The 27,937-nt window shown below is 40.5% G+C and overlaps 1 protein-coding gene and 1 long non-coding RNA gene across 2 annotated transcripts; one reads left to right on the forward strand and one right to left on the reverse strand.

Moving 5' to 3' along the window:
- The first annotated feature begins 11 nt into the window (after positions 1-11).
- On the forward strand, positions 12-23,186 carry LOC134352448 (leucine-rich glioma-inactivated protein 1-like). The gene is made up of 8 exons (XM_063059739.1): positions 12-425; positions 745-816; positions 5,285-5,356; positions 5,445-5,516; positions 18,155-18,226; positions 19,691-19,860; positions 19,958-20,122; positions 21,889-23,186. Exons 1-8 carry the CDS (start codon positions 241-243, stop codon positions 22,707-22,709), a joined length of 1,629 nt encoding a protein of 542 aa, XP_062915809.1. The 5' UTR covers positions 12-240; the 3' UTR covers positions 22,710-23,186.
- Positions 12,688-27,905, reverse strand: LOC134352484 (uncharacterized). Its single transcript, XR_010019411.1, has 3 exons — positions 27,061-27,905; positions 22,379-22,540; positions 12,688-13,466 (listed from the first exon to the last, which is right to left on the reverse strand). It is a non-coding gene; the product is annotated as an uncharacterized LOC134352484 (long non-coding RNA).
- Positions 27,906-27,937: the final 32 nt, after the last annotated feature.

The raw sequence follows: 27,937 nt of genomic DNA on the forward strand, positions 1-27,937 counted from the left end.
ATTAAAAAAGTATTTGCGGTTCTGCATTGCTACCGCGAACAATTTATTGGGCTAAGATGAAATGGAAGGAGACAGGGCACCGAGGAGCTTTGCAGCACCAGTGAACACAGTTCAGTTGCAGTTCCACTGTGCTGTTAAGCAGGAGAGTTTTAGCTTCAGACAAGAAGGGGGTTACGGCTCAAACCAGTTCATGAGCTGGGATATCATTTGGCGCGATTGCCATCAAGGGTGTATAGAAGAATGGGAAATCGAAATAGAAACGCAAAATGGTGTTCCTTGCTCCTGTGGATTATCTACTTATGGCTCTTAATTGAAGCAAAGAAAGCGGTAAAATGTCCTGCAGGATGCACTTGCTCGAAGGACAATGCTTTGTGTGAAAATAGAAAATCTATTCCCCACAGTTTTCCCTCTGGTGTGGTCTCCTTGTGAGTATTCTATCTGCGGTATGCAATGTAACTGTTATTTAACAGTAATGGAAGCGGAAACGCCTTGAGATGCTGGTTATATAATGGTGCATTAACACTGTACGGTACGGTACGGAACCAATAAATAGACACAAGGATGTTACCTTTGTTGCATCTCTGTCACTCATGAGCTAAAAATAGACTATCGTGAATACTGATAACCCGACTTACAAAGTATTTAGGTTTTGTGGCCAAATTGGAGTGTGTGCGTTTGCCAACAATGTCCGCTGATTGAAGCATTCGTAATTCTGGCATTTTAATGCATTTATTTTGTTTACAGATCATTTGTGAAGTCTGGATTCAGTGAAATCCCAGAAGGCAGCTTCTTACTCATGCCGTCTCTGCAGCTGCTGTAAGATTCCACTGTTTATTCGCGTAGGCTACCGTGTCCTTGGTGTGTTTTTTTTTTACCAAATTTCCCTTCGTATTTTGCGTGGAAGCAACGGACGTGTCAAGAACAAGAACATTTATGATTGCAATGGTCCATGGTGTATGCTAAGATTAGCAGTCAACAAGTCTGTCTTAAATCGTCAGGCTATTATAACAGCGAGGAAAAATTATCGTTATATGAAATCTCTAACGCAACGCGGGTCATTTGCCATGTTTCTGAACCAAATTATTCAGGATTTTCTCAAAACCTCGTTTATTATTCTTCGCACTGGGTTCTGTAACAACAGAGGTTTGGACATAGATGTAGAAAGAGCGGGGAAATGAATCCTTTCCAATAATAGGAAAGAAATTAACCATTTAAAAAGCGCCTGCCGCATCCAAACTCGAGAAAGGAATCAGGTATTTTTGGCACCTCAGCCCTTGGGGACTGCAAAGGCATTGACTGCAGCAAAATTTCTAAAGGGGTAAAATTATAATTTATTTTAAATTATAGCAAAAATACTTTAAATTTCTTACTGGGGACGAGGATAAAACACATTGTATACACTCAAATGATTTTAAACCGTTAAAACTCATCAAGCAGCTTTTAAATAGATTTGTTCATAGCAGCATTTCAAAGTTCAAAGTAAATTTATTATCAAAGTACATGTATTTCACCATATACAACCCCGAGATTTGTTTTCTTGCAAGCATACACAGTAAATCCAAGAAACACTATATAATACTGTATTTGAAAGACCACACACAACAGGACAATGTGCAAATTCAAAAAAACCATATAATTAAATAAATAAGTAATAAATATTGAGAATTTGAGATGAAGAGTCCTTGAAAGTGATTCCATGGGTTGAGGAAACAGTTCGGTAATGGGATGAGTGAAGTTAGGTACACAGCCCTGTGGTGTAGCTGTGCTGTTAGAGATTGTTGAAGAGAGGTTCTTGCTGATATGAACTGACTGGGGTCTGCCAGTGAGGAAATAGAAGATCCATTTGCACAAGGAGGTAGTGAGGCCAAGATCTTGAAGCTTATTGATTAGTTCAGAGGAGATTATAGTATTGAATGCTGAGCTGTAATCAATGAAGAGCATCTTTATTGTATGCATCTTCGCTGTCCAGATGTTCCATGATTGAATGAGGAGCCAATGAAATGACATTTGCTGGTGACCTGTTGTGATGGTAGGAAAATTGGAATGGACTAAAATTGCTTCTCAGGCAGGGGTTGATATGTTTCATTAACAACCTCTCAAAGCACTTCATTACTGTGGACGTTAGTGCTACTGGATGATAGTTATTGAGGCAGATTGCCACATTCTGCTTAAGTACAGGTATGATTGAAGCCTACCTGAGGCAAAGGTTAAACTTATTGGTGAACACTCCAGCCAGTTGATCAGCACAGGTCTTTAGTACTCGGCCAGGTACCCGCTGTGGTCCAGAGGCTTTTTGTGGGTTCACTCTCCTGAAGGATGCTCTCATGTCGGGCTCAGAGACTGAAATCACAGGGTCATTGGGGGCTGTGGGAGCTTGTGAAGGTGCCTCCTTGCTTTTGTGGTCAAAGTGAGCATAAGAGGCATTGAGCTCATCTGGGAGCAAAACTTTGTGATGGCATTCAAGCCCTGCCACAACCGTTGAACATCCTTCAGTGATTTAAGTTTGGGCTGAATTGCTACTTTGCATGTGAGATGGCTTTCCGGAGATCGTACCTGGACCTCTTGTCTTTAACTTGGACACCAGACCTTAATGCCACTGAGCTGGCCCTCAGAAGGTTGTGGATCTAGTGGTTCATCCAGGGCTTCTGGTTGGGGAAGACTGAATGATTTTGTGGGGACACACTCGTCTACAACTGTTTTTATAAAATCTGTGGCAATCATGGTGTATTTCCTCTGATGAGTCTTTGAACGTGACTAAGTCTACCAACTCGAAGCAATCCTGTAGCCACTCCTCTGCCTCCCGCAACCACCTCTTTGATGTCCTTTTTTCGAAAGTCTTGCTCTTTAGCCTCTGCCTGTATGTAGGTCGGAGGGGGTCAGCTAAGTGATCAGATTTCCTGAAACGTGGTCGAGGCATGGAATGGTAGATATTTCTGATCATGGTGTAACAATGGTCAACAGTGCTGCAGGTGATATGTTGATGATAATTGGGCAGAGATTTCTTCAAGCAAACCTGATGAAGTCCCTAACTATGGTTTGAAAAGCATCGGGATAGGCCGTTTCTTGTTTGCTAATCGTGGCATTCAAAACATCAAGTGCTCATTTAACATCTGCTTTTGGTGGTATGTCAAATGCGATCAGGATCATGGAGGAGAACTCTTTTGGTGAGTAGAACAGTCAGAACTTAATCATCAGATGTTCTAGGTTGCTGCACCCAAGCACCACAGAGAGTTTATCATGAAGCACAACCCCCATCCCTCCACCACCTTTTTGCCTTCTCTGAATCAGCAGTCCAGGCCAGCCAGTGTATTGAGAAGCCCACGATTCTTTACTCATGTATTTGGCATGTCTGGAGAGAGCCACATTTCCGTGAAACACAGAGCACAGCAATTCCTCATTTCCCACCAATAGAGCAATCTTGCCCTTAGGTCCTCAAACTTGTTCTCCAGTGACTGAACGTTTGTTAACAAGATGCTGGAGTTTCATTCCTTTGTGTTTCATCCTAGTTTAGAGTCCTTCACTCCTCCCTCTCTTCCAGCCATGGCGATATACTTAAAGATGCCAGTTCTGCATGTTAGAGAGTTAAATCTGCCGAGACCTTCAGAAGATCATGAAATTGCTAATTCATGAAGATGGTTCAAAAGTATGTTGTTTGAAGAGAAATTACAGTCCGCAGATTGCAGGAAGAATAATTCAGAAATATATGTAGAAGTTTTGTAAGCAGCCTGTAACACGTCGCAGTGATTCACCAGTGCCATCTTGGAAAGAGCAAATATGTCATAAGGGCATTGACTTGAACATCAATGTGCAAAAGACAACCTGTGCAAATAAAAATAATCCTGAGAACATGAGATGTAAAGAGTCCTTGAAAGTAAATCAGTTCAGAATAGTGGTGAATGAAATTGTGGTGAATAAAGTTATCCACGGTGGTTCAGGAGTCACCTTTTCAGGTGGTTCAGTTGTGGGTTAATAACTGTTACTGGACCTGGTGATATTGGTGGTCTCCTTCTTTGCCTAACAGTTCTGTCATTCTACATGAAAGGGTTATTCAGTGAGTTTTTCCATTTGTCTACTGGAACTGTTTTGACCCTGATGCTAACGGAAAGCTTCTAAATTTCTTTTGCCTTTAACAATATCAGTATCTTCCAAAGTGCTTGTAGACAGGAGACTAGAGATAACTCTAGGTGGAAGATGGGACTTCAGTGTAACATCTCTGGAAAGAACCTCTAATACACCCCTAATGGGCCATATTTATTCCTTACTATTGTTAACTCCTTGGACTGATTTCTGTTATCTTATAAGTAAAAGGGAGCATCTGTAAAAATATAAAATACAGAAATAATCTTACAATTGTGGTATCAAAACAGCCACATGAAGGAAGTGAACATCACTATTGCAGCTACAAATCCATAACACAGGAACACAAGAAAATAGGACCAGGAGTAGGCCACTCTGCCCCTCAAGCCTCCCCACCATTCCACACATCATGGCTGATCTATGCTGGCCTCAATTTGTCTTCTCTCTGATAGATGCCCATGGCTTCAGTCCCCCAGTTTTTCAATAATGTATTTTTCTCCATTTTAAATATGTGTAAATTACAATCTTTGATTATGGTTGCTTTAAAGTTTGCTCTCTAAAGGGAGCATGGAAGTATTTAGTTTACCTTAATGCTTGCAGGGTGTTTAATGGCCTGAGGTGGCCAAGTTTAGTTTTCAGTGTTGCTTTTAACTTGAATTTGCATGAGCTGGCAATACTAGGCAAATAACCATTCCTTCTTCCAAGTCTACTGTTTAGGAGAGAGAAAACAGAATATTCACTAACTTGGCACCAGCTAGGCAGCACCATCTTGACCCAGGAAATGGCAAGCATTCAGTAAGAATGGTCAGCTAATGTTACTTTAAAGTGAAATGATGTCAAAAGATAGAGACTTTTAGGTGTCTGTTTTAAACAGAGCATATTACACTGACTTACATGAATATGTTGGGCACGTGGCCAGGTGGTTAAGGCGTTCGTCTAGTTACTTCAAGGTTGCTAGTTCGAGCCTCAGCTGTGGCAGCGTGTTTGTGCCCTTGAGCAAGGCACTTAATCACACATTGCTCTAGTCTGTGCGAGGATTGGCGCCCCACACAGACTTCCAATCTGCGCCTTGTAAGGCATGAAAATGCCCGACGCAGGCCTATCATGGTCTGAGTCGACGTTCCCCCCATATGAATATTGTCAGCAACAATAATGATGTAATATACCACCTGAAAAGAAAAATACTCTCCTTTTATTTTCCTAACAGCTTGTTCACTTCCAACTCATTTGATACTGTTGGTGATGATGCCTTCCTTGGTCTCTCTCAGCTTGAGTATTTGTAAGTAGATGACAACTGTGGACACATTCTCACTGAATAGTAATTGGGTGCTACCAAAATGATACTGAAATGCTCACCTTTCTTTTAGGTTTGTAGAAAACAATAAAATCCAGTCCATCTCCAGGTATGCTTTTAGAGGACTTAAATCACTTATTCACCTGTAAGTATATCTCTTCTCATTCAGTACAATCTTTGCATTATGTTTTGTGCCATTATTATAAATGTTTGAGACAGTGAAATAATCCTTGTGTAGTAATAGCTGGAAATAATGTGCTGTTCAGTTAGAGTGAAATCAATGTATTACTTCCACATCTCTTTCAATAGTTGGTTTATTGCTGTAATACAGGCAAAGTACAAAATAGAAATACTGTAACCCATTATCATGTTACATGCTATCTAAATGTATTTAGAAATAAATACACAAATAGCATAAAAATGGTAAATTTGGTTAAAATAATCAATTCCACTTCATGCTTCATTCTGCTTCACCCTACTCTGAGCTCAAGTTCCAAGTTCAAGTTTGTTGTTCCCTTTAAGTTCATCTGTTGATTATTAAAGCTGCTCATCTGGAATTTTCTCTGTGGTCAGATCAGTGGAACATGTGGTGAGATGACATCGTGGGTGAAAGATATCAGTTTCTCTGAAACTTCTGTTAGCTTGCAGTCGTACACAATTTGACAGTGAACATAGAACAGTACAGTACATGAATAGGCCCCTTGGCCCACAATGTCAGTGCCAACCATGATGCCAATCCAAATTAGTCCCATCTTCCTCTACACGGTCTATATCCCTTCATCTCCAGCTGTATTGATCAAAATGTCTCTTAAATGTTGCTGGTGTATCTGCTTCTGCCACCTCCTGGCAAGATGTCCCAGCACCTGCTACTCTCTGTGTTTAAAAAATACTGGCCTCATATATCTCCTTTAAACCTCCCCCTCTCACATTAAACCTGTGTCCTCTAGAGGAAAAGTCTAACTGCCTACCCTATTTATGGTTTTCATAATTTTGGGCTTCTTTGTCTCCAAAGCTCCAGAGAAAACAATCTAAGTTTGTCCAAGTGCTCTTTACAGCTCATACACTACAATTCAAGTCACATTCACATGAATGGAGATACAAGGGACTGGAGCAAAAGAAAAATTCCTGGAACAAGTCAATGGTTCAACAGTATCTGTGGAAGCAAAGGGATGGTTGACATTTTGGGCTGATACCTGCAACAGTGTTAGAGTGGTGTTTTTGAGGCTTTAGATCTTCGAGGCTTCAGTGAGGAGAAGTTTGAGTGAGAGAAGGCAAAAAGCATTAGGTAGATTTTTTTCCAGTTTATTTACTGTTTCCTTCTTTAGGGGGAGGGGGCTTCAGGGTTCTGATAGTTTTTATGATTCATTCTTGGAAGTAGGTAGGAAGAGGCAATACACAGAAAATGCTAGAAGAACTCAGCAGGCCAGGCAGCATTTACAGAAAAGAGTGCAGTTGACATTTCGGGTCGAGACCCTTCAGCAGGACCAGACCAGACTGGATTTTCAGCATCTGCAGATTTTCTCTTGTTTATGCTCAGGTAGGAAGAGGGACAAGATTCTGCAAAGTGAGTTCAGGGAGTTAGGTGCTAAGTTAAAGGACAGAATGTCCAGGGTTGTGTTTGCAGGCCGCAGGCTAGTGAGGCCAGAGATAGGAAGATTATACAGTTTAATACATGGCTAAGGAGTTGATCTCCGAGGGAGGGTTTCAGAATTTTGGATCATTGGGCTTTCTTCCAGGGAAGGTGCAACCTGTATGGATGATGGTTTGCACTTAAACTGGAGGGGTACTAGCAGGAATGTTTGCTAGTACTGCACGGGGGTGGGGGGGGGGGAGGTGGGGAGATGGTGTTAAACTAGATCTATATGGGGATGGGAACCAGAGTGCCAGAACAGATAGTGGAGTGGTTGTGGAGACAGACGTTGTTAAGACCTCAGACAAGGTCAAGAATCAAAAGATTGAGCACGGTGGGACTAAAGTTCTGAGTTGTGTATACTTCAATGAAAGAAGTATTATAGGAAAGGCAGATGAGCTCAGGGCTTGGATCAACACATGGCATTATAATTTTATAGCCATTAATGTGACTTCGTTGCAGGAGAGGCAGCACTGGCCGCTCAATAGATGTGATAGAGTAGGAGGAGTGGTGTTACTAGTCAGGGAAAATATGATGGCAGTGCTCAGTCAGGACATACCGGAGAACTCATCTAGTGAGGTTTTATAGGTGGAACTGAGAATTAAGAAAAGGTATGGCCATGTTAAAGGGATTATGTTACAGACCATCTAATGGTCCGTGGGATTTAGAGGAAGAAATTTGTAGAGAGATCGCAGACTGTTGCAAGAAACATAAGGTTGTTATAGTAGGTGATTTTAACTTTCCACATATCGACTGGGACTCCCATGGTGTAAAAGGACTAGATGGGATAGAATTTGTCAAACGCATTCGGGAAAGATTCCGTAATCAGTACGCAAGAGTCCCAATGAGAGATTGTGTGGTACTTGATCTGCTATTAGGAAATGAGGCTGGGCAGATGACAGAAGTTTTGAGTAGGGGTACATTTTCCATTTTGTGATCATAATGCCATTAGCTTGAAGGTAATTATGGAAAAGGATAGGTCTGGTCCTCGGGTTGAAATTTTGATGGTATCAGAAAAGATATGGCAGCTGTGGATTGGGACAGGTTGTTTTCTGGCAAAGGTGGCAAAGGAGTACTTGGTAAGTGGAAGGCCTTCAAAAGTGAAATGTCGAGAGTACAAAGCCTGTATGTGCCTCTCAGAGTAACAGGTAAAGATAACAGGTTTAGATATCTCTTGGTGTTTGGTAAATATTGAGGCCCTGGTTAAGAAAAAAAGAGGAGGTGCATAGCAGCTATAGACAGGTAGGAACCAATGAGGTACTTGAGGAGTATAAGAAATGCAAGAGAACACTTAAGGATATGAGGAGGGTTAAAAGAAGGCATGAGGCTGCCCTAGCAGACAAGGTGAAGGAGAACCCTAAGGGCTTCTACAGAAATGTTAAGAGCAGAAGGATTGCAAAGGACAAAATTGGTCCTCTGGAAGATCCGATTGGTAATCTATGCATGGAGCCAAAAGAGATGGGGGAGATCTCAAAATGATTTTCTTTTGCATCTGTATTTAATTGGGAGATGGACACAGAGTCTATGGAAGTGAGGCAAAGCAGCAGAGAGGTCATGGACCCTGTACAGATTACAGAGAAGGAGCTGTTTGCAGTCTTAAGGCAAATTAGGGTGGATAAATCCCCAGAGCCTGACAAAGTGTTCCCTCAGATCCTGTGGGAGGCTAATGTAGAAATTGCAGGAGCCCCAGCAGAGATATTTAAAACATCCTTAGCCACAGGTGAGGTGCCGGAGAACTGGATTATAGCTAATGTTGTTGCACTGTTTAACAAAGTCTCTAAGAAAAAGCCAGAAAATTTTAGACAGGTGAGCCTGTCATCAGTAGTGGGAAAGTTAGTGGAAGATGTTCTACGGCATTGGATATATAAGTATTTGAATAGACAGGGACTAATTAGCAATAGTCAACATGGCTTTGTGTGTGTTAAGTCATGTCTAACCAATTCATAGAGTTTTTCTAGGAAGTTACCAGGAAAGTTGATGAAGCCAGTGGATGGTGTCTACATGGACTTTACCAAGGCCTTTGACAAGGTCCTGCATGGGAGGTTGGTGAAGAAGTTTCAGTCATCTGAAATTCAAGATGAGGAGTAAATTGGATTAGACATTGGCTTTGCGGGAGGAGACAGAGAGTGGGAGTAAATGGTTGTCTCTTTGACTGGACGCCTGTGACTAGTGGAGCCCCGCAGGGATCAGTGCTGGGTCCTTGTGGAAGACTATCAAAGCTTGCAGTGGGATCTGGACCAGCTGGAAAAATGGGCTGAAAAATGCAGATGGAATTTAATGCAGTCAAGTGTGAGGTGTTGCATTTTGGGATGACTAACCAGGGAAGGTCTTACACAGTGAGTGGTAGGGCACTGAGGAGTGTGGTAGAACAAAAGGATCTGAGAATACAGGTCACGTTCATTGCAAGTGGTGTCACAGATAAATATGGAAATAAAGAAAGCTTTTGGCACATTGGCCTTCATAGATCAAGGTATTGAGTACAGGAATTGGGATGTATGTTGAAGTTGTATAAGACAGTAGTGAGGCAGTTTGTGTGCAGTTTTGGTCACCTTCCTGCAGGAAAGATGTAAATAAGATTAAAAGAGTACAGAGAAAACTTCCAAGGGTGTTGCCAGGACTTGAGGACCTGCTGGGACTTTAAGGAAAGATTGAATAGGTTAAAACTTCATTAGAACATAGATGATAGAGGGGTGATTTGATAGTATACAAGATTATGAAGGGTATAGATGGGGTACATGCAGGCTTTTTGCACTGAGGTTGGATGAGACTACAACTAGAAGTCATGGGTTAAAGGTGAAAGGTGAAATGTTTAAGGGAAACGTGAGGGGAACGTCGTTATTCAGAGGGTGGTGAGAGTGTAGAATGAGTTGCCAGCACAAGTGGTGAATGCAATTTCTATTCAACATTTAAGAGAAGTTTGGTTAGGTACATGGAGGGAAGTGTTTGGAGGGGTATGATCTGGGTGATGGTCAATGAGACTAGGCAGTTTAAATGGTTCGAGACAGACCAGATGGGCCAAGGGGACTGCTTCTGTGCTTCAGTTTTCTCTGACTATAACCGGACTAAGAATGTGAGGGGAAGAGAGCTGTATTTATAACTGTGGGGGTGAGGGACAGGTGGTGAGCCAGATGCTGGTAGGTGATGGGTGGAACCAGATGAGGGGATGATGAGCAGATGGTACCAGATGTGGGAGGGGTTTGGCAGAAGCTAGTAGTGATAGATAGAACCATATAACGTGGAGATGATGGGCAGATGGGGTAGAATGAAGGAAGAGTGTAGAGACAAAGGCTGATGGGTGATAGGTAGAAACAGATAAGAAGGGACAAATAGGCAAATGGGGGGAGGGAAGAGACAGAAGTTGGAAGGTAATAGGTGGAAGCAGATAAGAGAGGACAGATGAGCAGATGAAACCATGATGGAGGGGAGAAGATAGGAATAGTGATCCAAGGGGAAAGAACCCAGGTTGATAGGTATCTGGATGCTGGACAGATGGAGTCAGATGTTACGCTTATGATCGCTCTGTCTTTGTTCAGTCTTCCATCTCCCCTCCCCGCATCATTAACCAGTCTCATCACCTGTTTACATTACCCTTCTCATGTTTATGCCAGCCTTTCATTGGAATTACAGTAGGAAACTGGCGGCTGACCCATAAAATCTCAGAGTTACTGCTTTATTTGAATGTGACCTTCTTAAATTTAGTGTGAGACTCTCAGCCTAATTTTAAAATGGATATGACTTCGTTTGCAAAGTAAAACAAATACAGTCTACCAGTCTTAGTCAGAAACGTGGCTGGGGCACAAAGAAAATTAAACTTTGCTTAAGTGGATGGAGTGATAACCTTTATAGAAAGTCTTCTCTGCAGGAATGTGACCATTTAAAATATTAGCTTGTGCTTTTCCAGATAGAATTTTGATGACTTACATGAAAGGCTTGCCAAATGTTTCTCTGGCTGTTTTGTTTCTATCTTGTGTTTCTTCTTGCTTTTGGCTTTCAAAAACATTTGCTTGATCCCTTGGGAAAATACTCCATTTAGGGAATGAAATTTTTAAGGTGACTTAATTTTAAAGGAGCCAGACCTTGGAGCAGCAATGTATCATCATGCAGCAATTTTTGTTTTCAGTTGGGTTTCTGATTTCTGCATTAATAGGATGTATGACAAAGAATTTCTAATTTGTTACATCTTCCCTGGGGTAAATCTTCACATTTGTCATTAAGGCCAGGCATAGCTCGTGATCAGCTGCCTTTTATACATGCTTCCTGACATCTAAGCTCTGTTGATTACATGTTGACTCTAATGGTGTTTTTGTAAAAATTTTAAATCAATAATAGAAGGAAATTTATCAAGTATCAAAAAAGGAGAAAATTTTAAACAGCCCTTGTAAACAGTGACTTTTTGATAGAGTGCAATACATGACTAGATGTAAACCATTTTTAAACCACTTACTGGGTTTAAAAAAATAAGTGTCAAAATATAACAGAAAACTTCAAAAGATAAAATTCTTCACTTACTAGAAATGTGGACCCTTGATACTTTAAAGCCATCTCACCAAATTACAGCAATCTGTTTGTAACTAACTGACATCATGGGCTGTAATGGAACCTGCTTACTAAATCTTATTAATATAATGTGTTATTTAACAAAACATTACAGGGAAATTAGATGTATGCAGAAGGGAGAAAGGCACAGAAAGTATTTGTGATGAGATGAGATGTAGATTCGGTGGAAGTTCATGGACAGTAAGTGGTTCAAAGTAAATACTGAGTGAGCAGTCATTAACAGTGGTGAAAGTGTGGCCCAAGCCAGCAAACCCAGCATTTGTGTCTCTTAAATGGTTTTCTTTTTGGCTCTTTATGGTCTTGTCCTAATTGATAGCTCCATTTGTAGGGAAATGGAGGCACAAATCAATACTTTCTATAGGACAAAGGATAGACAGGATAAACTGAAAAGGTCATATTCTTTCCCTCATGGGTAACCTTTGTAATGCAATCTTTAGGTCTAAATGACCATGGTTTGCACAATCAGATATTCTCTGCTTGAGACAAGGACACATCCTCTTACCGAAGAATTGTAACTGAACTAGAACACGTTTTCATTGCCAAATGGGATTTACATTACCATTTTAAAAATTATTTATTCAAAAAGTAACTGTACAGCCAGTGAAGTTAATTACTGTGCCTCTGTTGTCACAGCAGCATAGAATGAGATAGGAAGGACTGAATGAATAGTTTTCAACCTTCTCATGAGTTGTGGTGCTGATGTCCCTGGGCTGTACTGAAGACAAGAGGAATTGAGATTGATCTGGTCACAGACAACCCAGGAGAAAAATCATAGACACATTAAATTTAATAAATTGATTTCAATTTGTTTAACTGTTCTTATTGATTAAACTTAAAGTGCTAAGGCTGCTTGACTAAGCAGTGCAGTTGTAATTTCTTGGAATACATGCAACTAGAGTTGGCATTCCTGCTCTTAAATTTCAAATACATTCCATCAAAACTTAATACTTTGTAGAGCTTGTACTTAAACAGAAAAATAGGTTGTTTTCATTCATGTCTGTTATCTATTATTTTTACTGCTAGACAATAGTACCTTATGTTTTAGTATTTGCTAATGTGGTTCTTCTGAATAAATGAATGATGGTATGTAAACATTCTATGTTTTGAAGTATTGGTTTTGCTTTTTCCCTCTTGAAGTCATGCTCATCTTTGTTTCATTCACCGTTGAAAGTAATAAGTAAATGTTGACATTTATTGCACCCGTTGAGATCTGGTTCATTGTTGACACAGGTCATATTATCTGACAAGTTTGTTAGGACATGGTGAAATTGACAGTCAGGTTTAGAAATGGTGCCAGTCCGACGTTGCCTGAGCTTCCTGTTCAACCCTCTCTGCAGGATTTGTGAATGAGGCTTACAAAAGAAGTAGGATTGTAACATTATTCAGGATTTAAGGTTATTTTACAGTGTTAACTTTGAGTGATGTTCCAATGAGATCACGCAAACTGTCTCAGTCAATGGCAATAAATTGTGCTGATCTCATATAGTGTCTACAACACTTTTGCCCTCTTACTGCCATGATGACTGGTATGATGTTTAAAGGATATGCTTAACATTTATAAGTACAGGTAGTAATCCAATCAAGAACTTTAAAAGGATTTGCAAACTACAAAGGTTACGTAGAGTAAGCATAGTTATCCATAGATACAGAATGGATTACTGCCTTGATTTCTTTCACAAAAAGTTCTATTTTAACTTCATCAGTCCACAGGACTTTTTTCCGAAATGCAACAGGCTTGTTTAGATGTTTCTTTGCAAACTTCTGACGCTGAAATTTGGCCGCAATGAGCAAAGGTATGTTGGAGAAAAAAGGATGAAGAAAAAGAACCCCTCTCCAACTGTTAAGCACAGGGGTGGATCGATCATGCTTTGGGCTTGTGTTGCAGCCAGTGGCACGGGGAACATTTCACTGGTAGAGGGAAGAATGAATTCAATTAAATACCGGCAAATTCTGGAAGCAAGCATCACACCGTCTGTAAAAAAGCTGAAGATAAAAAGAGGACGGCTTCTACAACAGGATAATGATCCTAAACAGACCTCAAAATCCACAATGGACTACCTCAAGAGGCGCAAGCTGAAGGTTTTGCCATGGCCCTCACAGTCCCCCGACCTAAACATCATCGAAAATCTGCGGATAAACCTCAAAAGAGCAGTGCATGCAAGACGGCCCAAGAATCTCACAGAACTAGAAGCCTTTTGCAAGGAAGAATGGGTGAAAATCCCCCAAATAAGAGTTGAAAGACTCTTAGCTGGCTACGGAAAGCGTTTACAAGCTGTGATACTTGCCAAAGGGGGTGTTACTAAGTACTGCCATGCAGGGTGCCCAAACTTTTGCTTTGGGCCCTTTTCCTTTTTTGTTATTTTGAAACTGTAAAGGATGGAAATTAAAAAATAATCTTGCTTAAAACATTAAAGAAATTTGTCATCTTTAACTTTATGCCTTTTGGAAATCAGGCCATCTTTTACTCGCTTAGCTATTCACAGTAACAGAAATTTTGACCAGGTGCCCAAACTTTTGCATGCCACTGTAGATCTGTCATTTTTGATTGGGCAAACTGCATATGGGCCAAGGTTGAAAAGACTTTGATAGCAAACAAGTTGAATCAAGAAATTGCAATTTGATGATGCTAACATTTCTGTTGGATTGATGGAGGAACAGAAGACTTCAAGTCATAGAACACTAAAGCATAGAACTAGACTCTTTGGCGCATCTAGTCTGTGCCAAACTAACTATCTGCCTAGTCCAATCAACCTCCACTCCGTCCGCCACAACAGACAGGATCTCCCGGTAGCCACCCACTTCAACTCTACTTCCCATTCCCATTCAGATATGTCCACACATGGCCTCCTCTACTGCCATGATGAGGCTAAACTCAGGTTGGAGGAGCAACACCTCATATATCGTCTAGGTAGTCTCCAACCCCTTGGTATGAACATAGAATTCTCCAACTTCTGGTAATTCCCTCCCCCTCCCTTCCTCTAACCCTATTTCACTCTACCCCCTCCCCCAGCTCCCTCATGGTTCCACCTCCTTCTACTACCCATTCTTTTCAGGGCTATGATGTCAATGCTTCCCCTCCCCATCCCTTTGTCTTTCAAATTACTGGTCTTTCAACTGAAGCTACAAGCATTTTTCAAATCTTTCCCCATCTTTCATTCTTCAGTCCTGACGAAGGGTTCCGGCCTGAAATGTCGACTCATCGTTTCTAACTGATGCTGCCCGACCTGCTGAGTTCATCCAGTGTACTGAAAGTGTTGCTCCAATCAACCTGCACCCCGGACCATAGCCCTCCATACCCCTCCCATCCATGTACTTAAACAAATTTCTCTTAAGTGTTGAAATCGAACCTGTATCCACCACTTGTGCTGGCAGCTCATTCCACACTCTTACCACCTTCTGAGTGGAGAAGATCCCCCTCATGTTCCCTTTATACATTTCACATTTCATCCTTAACCCATTACTTGGTAAGTAAAGGGTTATGAAATAGAGACATGAAGGAAAACAAATTAGAAAAAAAACCCTTGAAATTCCATTGCACAATGCTGTTATTTTAAAGTGATAGGGAGTTATAAAAATGAAACAAGCCCTCTGTCTATCCATCAACCACTGATGCATTTTTTTCTACTCCCCACACTCTCATCAACTCCTCAGATCCTACCACTCACTGACACGAGTGGCAAGTTGTGATGGCCAGTTAACCTACCAAGCTGCACATCATGGAATGTGGGAGAAAAACAGAGCACCTGGAAGAAAGCCTTGCTGTCCCTGGGAGAATATGCAAACTCTACACAGACAACACAGGAGGCTGGGATTAAAAACGCAAACATGAGGAAATCTGCAGATGCTGGAAATGTAAGCAACACACACAAAATGCTGGTGAATGCAGCAGGCCAGGCAGCATCTCTAGGAAGAGGTACAGTCAACGTTTCGGGCCAAGACCCTTCGTCAGGACTAACTGAAAGAAGAGAGTGAAGATGAAGGTAGAAGGTGGTGAGGGTGTCGAATGAGCTGCCAGCACAAGTAGTTCTTTCAGTTAGTCCTGACGAAGGGTCTTGGCCTGAACCGTCGATTGTACCTCTTCCAATAGATGCTGCCAGGTCTGCTGTGTTCACCAGCATTTTGTGTGAGAGGCTGGGATTAAACCCGGGTCTCTGCCGGAGTAAATTAGTGGTAATGATCTGGATCCTCATTGCCCCCAGCACCAGGAGCTTATTCTCACTGACTGATTACAAGACCAAGACCAAGACCGGGTCCTGCCTAGAACAACCAACACAATGGGCCAAAGTCAGCATGGTTTTCTTAAGGGAAAACCTCGTCTGACAAATCTGTTGGAATTCTTTGAGGAAATAACAAGCAGGATAGACAAAGCAGAATTGGTGGATGCTGTGTGTACTTGGATTTTCAGAAGCCCTTTGACAAGGTGCCACACCTGAGGCTGCTTAGCAAGGTAAGAGTCATGGTATTACAGGAAAGATGCTAGCATAGATAGAAGATTGGCTGACTGACAGGATGCAAAGTGTGAGAATAAAGGGTGCCTCTTCTGATTGGCTTCTGGTGTTCTGCAGGGGTTAGTGGTGGGACCGATTCTTTTATGTCAATGATTTAATGGCCAGGTTTGTGGACGATACAAAGATAGGTGTAGGGGCAGATAAAGTAGAGGAAGCAGGGAGGCTGTAGAAGCACTTAGACAGATTAGGAGAACGGGCAAAGAAGTAGCAGATGAAATACAGTGTCAGGAAGTATATGGTCATGAACTTTGGTAGAAAAAATAAATCGGTAGAATATCTTATAAACAAGCCAAAAATTAAAAAAAATCCGAGGAGCAAAGGGTCTTGGGAGTCTTCGTGCAGGATTCCCTAAAAGTTAACTTGCAGGTTGAGTCGGTGGTGAGGAAGGCAAATGTAGTGTTGGCATTCATTTTGAGAGGACAAGAATATAAAAACAAGGATGTAATGCTGAGGCTTTATAAGGCACTGGTGAGGCCTCACTTGGAGTATCGTGAGCAGATTTGGCCCCTTATCCAAGAAGGGATGTGCTGACATTGGAGAGGGTTACAAGGAGGTTCACAAAAATGATTCTGGGATTGAAAGGCTTATCATATGAGGAGCATTTGATGGCTCTGGGCCTGTAGTCGCTGGGACTTCGAAGATTGGTGGTGGGGGGGAATCTCATTGAAACCTTTCGATTGATGAAAGGTCTAGATAGGGTACATATGGAGAGGATGTTTTCAATAGTGCGGGAGTCTAGGACCCAGAGGCTACAACCTCAGTAAAGAGGGATGTCCATTTAGAATGGAGATGAGGAACAATTTCTATAGCCAGAGAGTGTCAATCTGAGGAATTCACTGCCACAGACAGCTGTGGAGGCCAGGTCATTAATTGTATTTAAGGCAAAAGTTGATAGATTCTTGATAAGTCAGGGCATAGAAGGTTATGGGGAGAAGGCAGGAGAATGGGGTTGAGAGAGAAATGGATCAGCCATGATCAGATTGCAGAGCAGACACAATGGGCCGAATGGCCTAATTCTGCTTCAATGTCTTATATTGTGATGCTTTCGCTGCTTCCTTCACCAGTTTCCAGTATCTCCTGTAACCTGTCCCAAGAATCCTAAGTCACCCACCTTTGTATCCACTAAAATCATGCCAACCCTTGAGCCACATCAATTCCACGTCAAGGTCTTTGCTGAACCCATCAATATCATGCCAATTTCTTGCCTATACTCCCAACACCAGTTTGTTCCTTCCTGTACCCTCCAATACCAAGTGCCAGCCTCTCCCTCAATCAATGCCAGTATAGTGCTAGTCTGTGCCCCCACACTAAGTTCAACCCCAATACCAAATGCTGGTCTCTCTCCCAAACACTTCAGTATCATGCAGTACTCTCCTCTAAACTCCCCAACACAGTGTTGATTTATCCTAAAGCGCCAACAATCTTTCCTTTGCTGTCCCAACACCAAGTGCTTCACAATTTACCCTGTTTTGACCTTTTACATGTTTGTCTACCTGCACTGCATTTTCTCTGTAACTGCTAATTTTATTCTGCACCCTGTTATTGTTTTACCTTGTTCTACTTCAAAGTACTGTGTAGTGATCTGATCTGTATGAATGGTATGCAAGATAAATTTTTCACTGTATGTTTGTACATGTGGTAATAATAAAACAGTGACCAGTCCAAGCCTTGGGAAGTTTTTGTGGAATGGTTTCTTACTAGAGCTGGTAAGCATGCATGAGGGAATAGGTTATTGGAATTAAGTAGGGAAATAGGATGATGGGATTGCTCTGAAGGCCTCCTATGTCATAAGAAAATATGAGAACTGATCTAGGACTAATGATGAAAACAGTTGGTGTGCATATCTAATGCATTCTAGGGGTACAACTGAAGTTCCTAAGCAGACAATGAAGCAAATTGCAAGACAGTGGAAGGAAATAATGGGATGCTGCAGCCACTGCAGTCGCATTTCTTTTTTTCTCAAAGCTATGTGTTGCAGGTGTCTCAAAACTGCTCCCCCAGTTTCATCAGCCAGTACCCCACATCATAGTTCAATATAATGTTCAAAATAATTAGCATTAACAGAATTTCACAATTTTATTTTGACAGAAGCTTGGCAAACAACAACCTTCAAACACTTCCAAAGGATGTATTCAAAGGGCTGGATGCTTTGACTAATGTGTAAGAATTATCTGTAATTATGATTTTCTTAGTGGTAATGTAAGATCTTTGATTCTTTAGATGACTAAACTACAATGGCAAGTGCTTGAAATACTCAGCAGGTTCAGTGGAGAGCTTTCTTACTAGAACTTCTTGGTTCTGATGAAAGGTCATCAAATAGAAAATGCCACAGACAGCTGTCTGCTTTTACCTTCATTGATGCTGCCTGACCTGCTGAGAATTTCAAGCATGTTTGATGCTTTATTTCCGATTTCCAGCAACTGGAGCGTTTTGCTTTTGCACAAGTTATTGGACGTATTTCATTTTTTAATAGAATGGAATTGCGACTGCTGATAGAATGGGGTGAGAGTGAAAGGGCAACCCACATTACACATTGCCAAGTTTCTTTTATTGTTATATTAAATGTCTGTCTAGCCTGGGATGAAGTGTAATTGTAAATTTTGCCAGCTGTGTTTGGATCCCATTTGCTGAGACTAGAATAATCAGTTTCTGCTAATTGAAGACCTGAATATACGATTGGATGGCCTTCAGTTACTATTGGATCTTGGTGGTAAACACTCCATTGATTCAGATATTGGTGATCACTGTAATTTTTTTATGATATCTGTTCTTCTTTATATAGTTTAACTTATTAAGGTTTATGTCCATGTTTGTATAAGTTTGACTCTGATTGTGGTAAACAATTGATTCACATCATTCTTGACCTACCACAGCTTTCAAAAACACCCCTTCCATGCATTTCCATGACTTCCCACTGGCTTTAGTGCCTTTCTCTTCTATTGATTCGCAACGTTAGAATCTTCAGTGGTGTCTCTTCCTACTATTGAACAGTCATCTCTGAATTTTATCCTTGGAGCCATCTTATTTTGCATCTGTAAATTTTTAACTCTGGCATATATCACCTCAATTGATCCCTCCACTGCTGTTATTTTGTCACATCTCTTGCCTGAAATCTTATATTGGGTGACCTGAAATTTTCTCCTACTAAAGTCTCACCCGTTTTTTATCTGTGAAATATTCTCTAATCCATCAACTCTTTGAAATTTCTTCTATATTCCTGTGCTGTTACACAACTCCTATTATAACTACACTATCATTTGTTTCAGTTGCCTTGGACCGAAACTTTGAAACTGTCATTTTCAGTCTTGATTCTCTAGACTTTGACCGAGGCCAATTGCATTTGTTTGATCGATCTCTGTTTAGTTGAGATTTTGGTTCACTTGGACACCGTCTCAGATTCTAGTAGGATGCATTTAGTCATCTAAAAGTGAGAAAAGTATTTTAAATTTAGTTAACCTGTAGATATGCAAGGATTAGTTTAGTTGACTTATAGCTACTGACCTTCGAGTGTCCCATTTGCAAAATGAACTATCTATCTACATCAGAGTGCAGGGATAGTGTGTTGCTTCATTAACTATGAATCTTTAAAGAAAATTTCTTATTATGAATTATTTTTAATTGCAGAGATCTTAGAGGGAATTCTTTTCATTGTGACTGCAAACTGAAGTGGCTGGTGGAATGGTTAAGCAGCACAAATGCAACAGTTGATCAGATCTACTGTGCCAGTCCGTTGGAGTATCAGGGTCGTAAAATCAATAACCTTTCACTGAAGGAATTTGACTGCATAACAACAGGTGATTGCAACAAAACAACTTTATCATACTGAAGTGGTAGAACCCTGATTGATGCATTAACTTATCCCATTGTTATCTTTCCCCTTTTGTCTTATAGAGTTTGCTGTGGATCAAATTTTACAATTTCAGTCTCTTTCGATAGAAGCCTTTACCTTCATGAATGATGCCAATGTCGTCATTGCACAGCCTGCTGTGGGGAAGTGTAGCTTTTTTGAATGGGATCACGTGGAGATGGTTTTCAGAAACTATGACAACATTATTGGTATGGACAGGAAACAATGATCAGTGTTGTCACCTGCTCTGTTTGTGGCCTGACTGTCCAATTTCTTTCTGTTCCTGGACTTCAAAAATGCTCCACTTTTAACTGCTGTGTCGACAGCTCCCTGTCCTAATGTCTGAAATTTCCCTGCAATTCATCTGTGTCTCATTTATGTTGCTCCAAAGTGTGTCCTTCTTTGGCCAAGTTTTTGGTCCCATTATCTCTTTATGTGGTTCGGTATTGAGTTTTGTCTGATTATGTTTCTTGGTGGACAGTTTACTACATTAGAGGTACCGTATAACTGTGTGTTGCCCTTTTTAATATATTATAGTCTTCACCTCCCTATACACTTTCTAGAAACCTCATAAAATCATAAAAAAATAGTGACATAGCAGAGTATTCAGCTCATTATGTGAATTGTTGGCTGTAACAGAGCTAGATTCTGATGTAGGGCCTTGACCCTAAATGTCAACTATCCCTCTGCTTCTGCACTTAGTTTCTCTGGTAGCTTGTTGTTTGCTGTTGACGGCAATTGTGTTTTCCATATTTCACCCCATAATTTTTTGGGTCATAACTTCTGAAATGCAGTAAGGGTTTCTGCCTTTGCCAGCTTTTCTTGCAGTAAGTTCCAGAGAATCACCACGTATTGGGTAAGAAAAACTGATTTTAATTCTTCTGCCTTAAATTCTGTGCCAGTTAATTATCAGGAGTAGCCCAATCAGCTTGATGAGCCTGGTTCATCATTCAACAAATATATGCTGATCTCAACACCACTTACCTTCTCTCTCCTCATGCACCCTGACTCCTTCATATTTCAAAAGTGTTTGACAATTCTCCTTTGAATACATTCAATTACTCCACAGCTACAGCTTGCCAGAGTGGAAGATCCAATTGAAGAAGCATCCTCCTTATCCCAAAGCTAGTTATTTATTAGGTCCTCCTATTCATCCATTTAAGGCCTCCATTGGTTTTCTGTACCTTCACAAAATCTTCTGTATGCCTCCTCTGGTTCAAAGAAACAGGTCCAATCATACCAATCTTTACTAATAACTAAATATCTTCATTGTAGGCAGGAGTATGATAGCACCAGCAAGCATTTGGTGTTGCTGTCTACAATGAACCCCACCACATTTAATTCTTCTATCTTTAAATTTATGTCACTTAATATTAAAACCTATGACCTGAAATGTATATTGTATCTCCATTTAAACTTTGAATTTTTATAAAATGTAAATTTAAATCTAATATAAAATATCAAAATTTTGTATTTATATTTTGCATTAAAACATAATTATATTTATATTATATTTAAGTTTAATTTATATTTAAATTAATATATAAAAGAGGGTCATGATAGTGTAGCAGTTATTGTAAAGCTTTACATTGCCAGCGATCGGTAGATTGGGATTCAGTTCCTGCTGCTGACTGTAAGCTGTTAGTACATTCTTCCCATCTCTGTGTGAGTTTCCTCTGGGCACTCTGGTTTCTCCCCACATTCAAAAAAGATGTATGGGTTAGTGTTTGTAAGTTGTGGGCATGTTATATTGGTGCTGGATGCATAGTGACACTTATGGGCTGGCCCCAGCACAATTCTTGGACTGCGTTGGTCTTTGACACAAATGACACATTTCATTATATGTTTTGATGTACATTTGACATTTAATCTTTATCTTTGATCTTTCTTTAAGACTTAACAGCTTAAGGTATGACAGTGGTGTTAGATTACGCCTTTTCTTGATTGATGACTAACATTCCTTTTCTTGGCGCAGGGAGCTCCACTGTGTTCTGCAAGCCACTGGTTATTGATGACCAACTATTTATTATTATGGCCCAGTTATTTGGTGGCTCTCACATCTATAAGAGGGATAGTTTTGCCAACAAGTTCATCAAGATGCAAGATGTAGACAACATTAAGATCAGGAAACCGAATGACATTGAGACATTCAAAATAGAAGGAGAATGGTACTTTGTTATAGCAGACACCTCAAAGGCTGGATCAACTACAGTGTACAAGTGGAATGGAAACGGATTCTACTCTCATCAAAGTCTACATTCATGGTTCAGAGACACTGATGTGGAGTACCTCGAAATAGCTAATAAGCCACACTTAATCTTGTCAAGTAGCTCCCAGCGTCCTGTCATATTCCAGTGGAACAAAAACCAGAAACAGTTTGTGTGGCGCACAGATATTCCAGAGATGGAGGACGTGTATGCAGTGAAACATTTTGTAGTCAAGGATGATCTCTACATTTGCCTTACCAGGTTCATAGGAGACTCCAAGCTGATGAAATGGGAAGCCTCCAGATTTGTGGAAAAGCAGACCTTTCCATCTCGTGGTGCCATGGTCTTTCAGCCTCTCCAAATAAATGGCTGGCAGTATGCTATTCTTGGCAGTGATTACTCCTTCACCCAAGTCTACCGCTGGGAAACCAAAAAAAGCAAATTTGTGAAATTCCAGGAACTTAACATACAAGCTCCACGGTCATTTACATTTGTGTTGACAGACAATCGTGAGTTCATGTTCAGTTCAAGTTTCAAAGGAAACACACTAATATATAAACATGTCACTATTGACTTAAGCACAATATGAGAAAACACAAATATGTTTAAAGATTATTAAAATGACATCTTAAAGTTTGTTTTGGGTAATAATATGTACATGAACATGATGATGCATGATTTCTCATTGTTCTGCGATGAATGCCATCAGGTTCTGGTTTCCTAGGAAAAATATTTCTATTCCATGTTCACTTTTCCCATTTTGATCATATTAGACATAGTGGTTTCTGAACTCTATGATATGGTAAGCAATTAACTGCTGTACTTTGCTGACGCAAGCTGTAAATATTAATCGTATCTGTTCTTACAACAAATATTGAGATGTACATTCTCATTTATTTATTCTACTGAATGAACAATCTGCCAAATAAAACCTTTACATTTTTGTGCTGTTTTTAATGAAATTTATTTCCTATAATTAATTCCTTAAAGAACATTCTTTTTATTCCCACAATTTAGAGGAGGATTTTGACTGTTCTTGATTGTATTCAAATAAATAGATTGTTTCCTGAGACATATGTAAATGACTTGTCTATGAAGAACATATTTATTATTTCTTTACAGAGCCAAAAAAATCTGTTTTTGATGAAAGTAAATTTGTGATCTCTTATTCTCTATACAAACTTACCTAACAATTTAGTAATTTATCATGCCAAAGTTATGTAGACTTTTGTACTTGTGAAGACTTAAAATAGTATGCTGACTCTTGCTGGAATGGACTCTTGCAGGACCTCCTCCAATAATTTCTCATCTTATCCCTGTACCTTGTTGCCTATGCTTGGCCACTTTCCTATTTCTCATTTCCATATTATTTCTTAACAACATCAGTATACAGTCTGACAAGACATTATTTCAATATATTGGAGTACTTGGAGTATTGTGTGCAGCTTTGGGCTCCTTATTTTAGAAAGGATATACTGACATTGGAGAGGGTTCAGAGAAGATTCACGAGGATGATTCCAGGAATTAAAGGGTTACTGTATGAGAATGATAGGCAGCTCTTGGGCTGTATTCCCTGGAGTTCAGGAGAATGAGGGAGGATCTCATAGAAACATTATGAATGTTAAAAAGCCTGAACAGATTAGATATGGCAAAGTTATTTCCCATGATATGGGAGTCCAGGACAAGAGGGCATGACTTCAGGATTGAAGGAAGTCCATTAGAACAGAGAAATTACTTTAGTCAGAGGGTGGTAAATCTGTGGAATTTTTTGCCACAAGCGGCTGTAGAGGCCAAGTCATTGGGTGCATTTAAGGCAGAGATAGATAGGTTCTTGATTAGCCTGGGCATCAAAGGGTATGGGGAGATGGCAGGGGAGTGGGGATGACTGGAAGAATTGGATCAGCTCATGATTGAATGGCAGAGCAGACTCGATGGACCGAATGGCCTACTTCTGCTCCTATATCTTATGGTCTTATATTGGTTGAGACACTTGGATCTACCTTGTCATCTCTGTTGAATCTTTAACTGCTTTTAGGCTGACAGCCTGCTTTTTGATCACCCTGTTTTTTCATCACCCTGTTATACTGTTCTCACAAAGCTTTATGAAAATATGAGGAGTATTGCGGCACCTTTTGACTAGGCATGTTACAGGCCTTGGAACTCAGCTGTGAGCTCAACAGTTTTAGGCAACCAGCCTTCCAGCTTGTGTCAGAATTGACTTGTTCTTCTGAAAAATCACCACTCTGTAACATTAACTATGTTCTTTTTTAAAAATCTCTCCTCAGATGCAGTCTGACTAGCTGGGTACTTCTAGCAACACACACAAAATGCTGGAGGAACTCGGCAGGCCAGGCAGCATCTATGGGAAAAAGTACAGTCAACATCTTGGGCTAAGACACTGAGTTCCTCCAGCATTTTGTGTGTGTGTTGCTTGGACTTCCAGCATCTGCAGGTTTTCTCTTGTTTGTGATTTAAAGTTACAAGTTGATGAACTTTCAACAGAAAATTGTGCCTCACACTTTCAAGACCTTTCTCTCTTGTCTATCTTTATTCACCTCCTCTTTTTAATCTACATCACCTCCAGGCAGATAATATGCAGTTAGCAAGCTTTCACCACCATCATTGATGTCATTCAGTCTCTATTGGACAATCTCTCTGTTCTTTTCACCTTCTGTAACCTAAAACCTGTTTGATTCTAACTTTACTTGTGTCTAATGCAAGTTCATCTATTTACAGCGCTAACTCTGTTCCTCTTTCCACAGATGTTGCCTGGATTGCTGACCATTTCCTGCATTTTCTATTTTTATTTCATAGTTCATGCACTTGCAGTTTAGTTTGATTTTATTTGTTCCTGGATGAACTTAGATTTGCTTCAATTTAAACCATTTTCTTTTACCTCTGACACTGATTCTGTATCCTTCCCAACCTTTCAATGAACCAGATCATACGAGCTTGAGCTAAACTATCACTTAATATCTTCATCCTCAAAAAAAACTTCCTTCCATCTCATTACACTGCCCTTCTCTGCTCTTGCTTTAGTCAACCTATTGCTTTATTCTTCTGATTTCTAGACAATTTTCAGCCTTTCAATTAAAATTCCCAATGCTATGGTTCTCACTGACTTAGTTGATCCATCAGTTCTTCAAGATTTAAAGCAACACATTAAGGAAATGGAGGAGCTCAGGGTGTCAAGCAGTATCTGTGGAGGGAAATGGATAGTTAATGTTTTGGGTTGACACCCTTCCAAATCTAATCTGCAATGGATAGAGAGAATTACACAGGTACATCTATCAATTTACTCTGTGAGGTTTGTGTGATTAAAGAGGTTCATTGCAACCCATTGTATATTAGGATAAATAAATCAAAATATGAATTGATCAAAAGCATCTTACCATAATGGCCTTTCTACATTTCACATAGCTTAGTTTCCCTTTCTCTTTCATAAACGAGAAAATCTCCAGTTGCTGGAAATCCAAGCAACACACAAAAAGATGCTGGAGGAACTCAGCAGGCCAGGCAGCATCTCAGAAAAGAGTACGGTCAATGTTTCGGCCTGAAATGTTGACTGTACGCTTTTCCTAGATGCTGCCTGGCCTGCTGAGTTCTTCCCGCATTTTGCATGTGTTGCTTCCCTTTCTCTTTACTTGGTAGCGACATAATATACGGGAAGACACAAAGAATCAAGAGAAAAGTGGCCTATTAAAGGTATCAATCTCATATCCCAGTATATAAACTCTCACTGTGGGAAATCAGATATAGAGTACTACTGAGCACATGGTACCAGCAAGGGATAAATGAAGAAACAACCTAGGAAGTGTAATCCATAAGATCATAAGACACAGGAACAGAACTAGCCCACTCGGTCCATCGCGTCTGCTCTGCTGATCTATTACCCCTCTCAACCCCATTCTTCAGCCTTCTCTCCATAACCTTTGACACTCTTACTAATCAAGAACCTATCAACCTCCGCTTTAAACATACCCAATGACTTGGCCTCAATAGCCAGCTGTGGCAATGAATTCCACAGGTTCACCACCCTTTGGCTGAAGAAATTCCTCCACATCTCTTTTCTAAAGGGACGTCCTTGTATTCTGAAGCTGTGCCTTCTGGTCTTAGATTCTAATCTTTATAGTAGAAGTGTACATTATGAGTGGTATATTCTAAAGGGACATTTTGTTACAGACGTTTTACAGCACAATTGAAATTGCTGAAAATCTATCAATTGCTGAAAATCTTTCCTAAGGTTTGTTGACCTTCGACCTCTGACCCCAGAACTCGCAGACCTTGGACCTCCGTCCTCGGGGATCCTTGGCCTCCTACCTCGGAGCACTCTGACCTCTGTTTGTTCCCCTAACTCTTCATTTATTGCCCTTACCTCTCTCTTCACCCCTGAACCTCCCCCTAACAATGAACCTGTCTTCACAAAAAAAAAGGAAAATAGGACTAGTACAGGTAAGCAGCTTGGTCAGAATGGATGAATTGGGCTGAAGGGCCTGTTTCTGTGCTGTATGACTCTATAATCAGCATTTCAGTTCTTAATCTATATAATTTAGCTAATGGACTATTGCCACCATGTGGTGATGTAGGAATAAGAATTCTTTACTGAAGTGAAATCTATCTAGTCTTGAAGAGTGAACAACAAAGCAATATTTAGCCAATTTAACTGAGGAGCCAGATTAAAAAGATTAAGACATCACGGCCGAGCACAGAGGATGAACTGGTGTTCAACTCACTACTCCATGACTTACTCGCCTTCCCACCTTTTATAATATCCTGGATGGTGGGAAGAACTGGAGCTGTCTGAGTAACCCTTTTCAATCCTGTACATTAGAGCTTCCATACCAGGCTGTGATCCAACTACTCAGAATGCTCTCCACTGTGCATCCATAGAAATTAGTACGAGTCTTTGGAGACATACAAAATCTCCTCGAAGTACTTACAAACTAGAACAGCTGGCTTGCCTTCTTTATGATTGCATTAATATGCTGGGCCTAAAATAGACCTTCCGAGATGTTGACACCCAACTTGAAGCAGCTCACTGCTGACCCCTCAGTGAAGGCTGGTGTGTGTCTTTCCAAATTCCCCTTCATGAATTCCATAATACATTCTTTGGTCATGCCAAATGCCAAGTCCAATGTTGTTGTTGCAACACCACTCAACCAGCTGATCTATCTCTTTACACCTCTACGTTGCCTCGTGAGCTTCTACCAACAAGAGGTGTCATTAACAAATTTAAATGGTGAGTGAGCTGTGTTTAGCCATGCATGCAGAGACAGTAGAGCAGTGGGCTAAGTACTTATTCTCGAGGTGCTGCTTGTCAGCAAGGAGGAGATGAGCTCACTGATCTGCACTGACAGTGGTCTCCTGATAACAAAATAGAGGATATTTTTAATAGTGAAACAAAGTTCAATGTAAAGTTCAAACTATGTATATGTCACCATTTGCTATCATGAGATTCATTTTCTTGCAGGAATTCACAGTAGATAACAAGAAACAAAATATTATCAATGAAAAACTACACATGAACAAAGACAAACCACCCATGTGCTTAAGACAAATTGTGCAATTACAAAAATAAATCAATGGTAGTAATATTGAGAACGTGAGTTGTAGAGTGCTTGAAAGCGAGTCCATATGTTGTGGAATAGTTCAGACCATTGCCTTTGTCAGAGCTGGGGAGCAGCCAATACCTGCCAAAAGAACATCTGCAGGCATTCTGACCTCTGCAAGGGACTGGCAGCTGTTGGTGGACCTCGAAGGGCAGCTGAAGTTCCCCAACCATATTGCAGGCACCACCCTGCGACCAGACATTGTCCT

This window comes from Mobula hypostoma, chromosome 1 (assembly GCF_963921235.1).
Source record: "Mobula hypostoma chromosome 1, sMobHyp1.1, whole genome shotgun sequence".
NCBI classification, from domain to species: Eukaryota; Metazoa; Chordata; class Chondrichthyes; order Myliobatiformes; family Myliobatidae; genus Mobula; species Mobula hypostoma.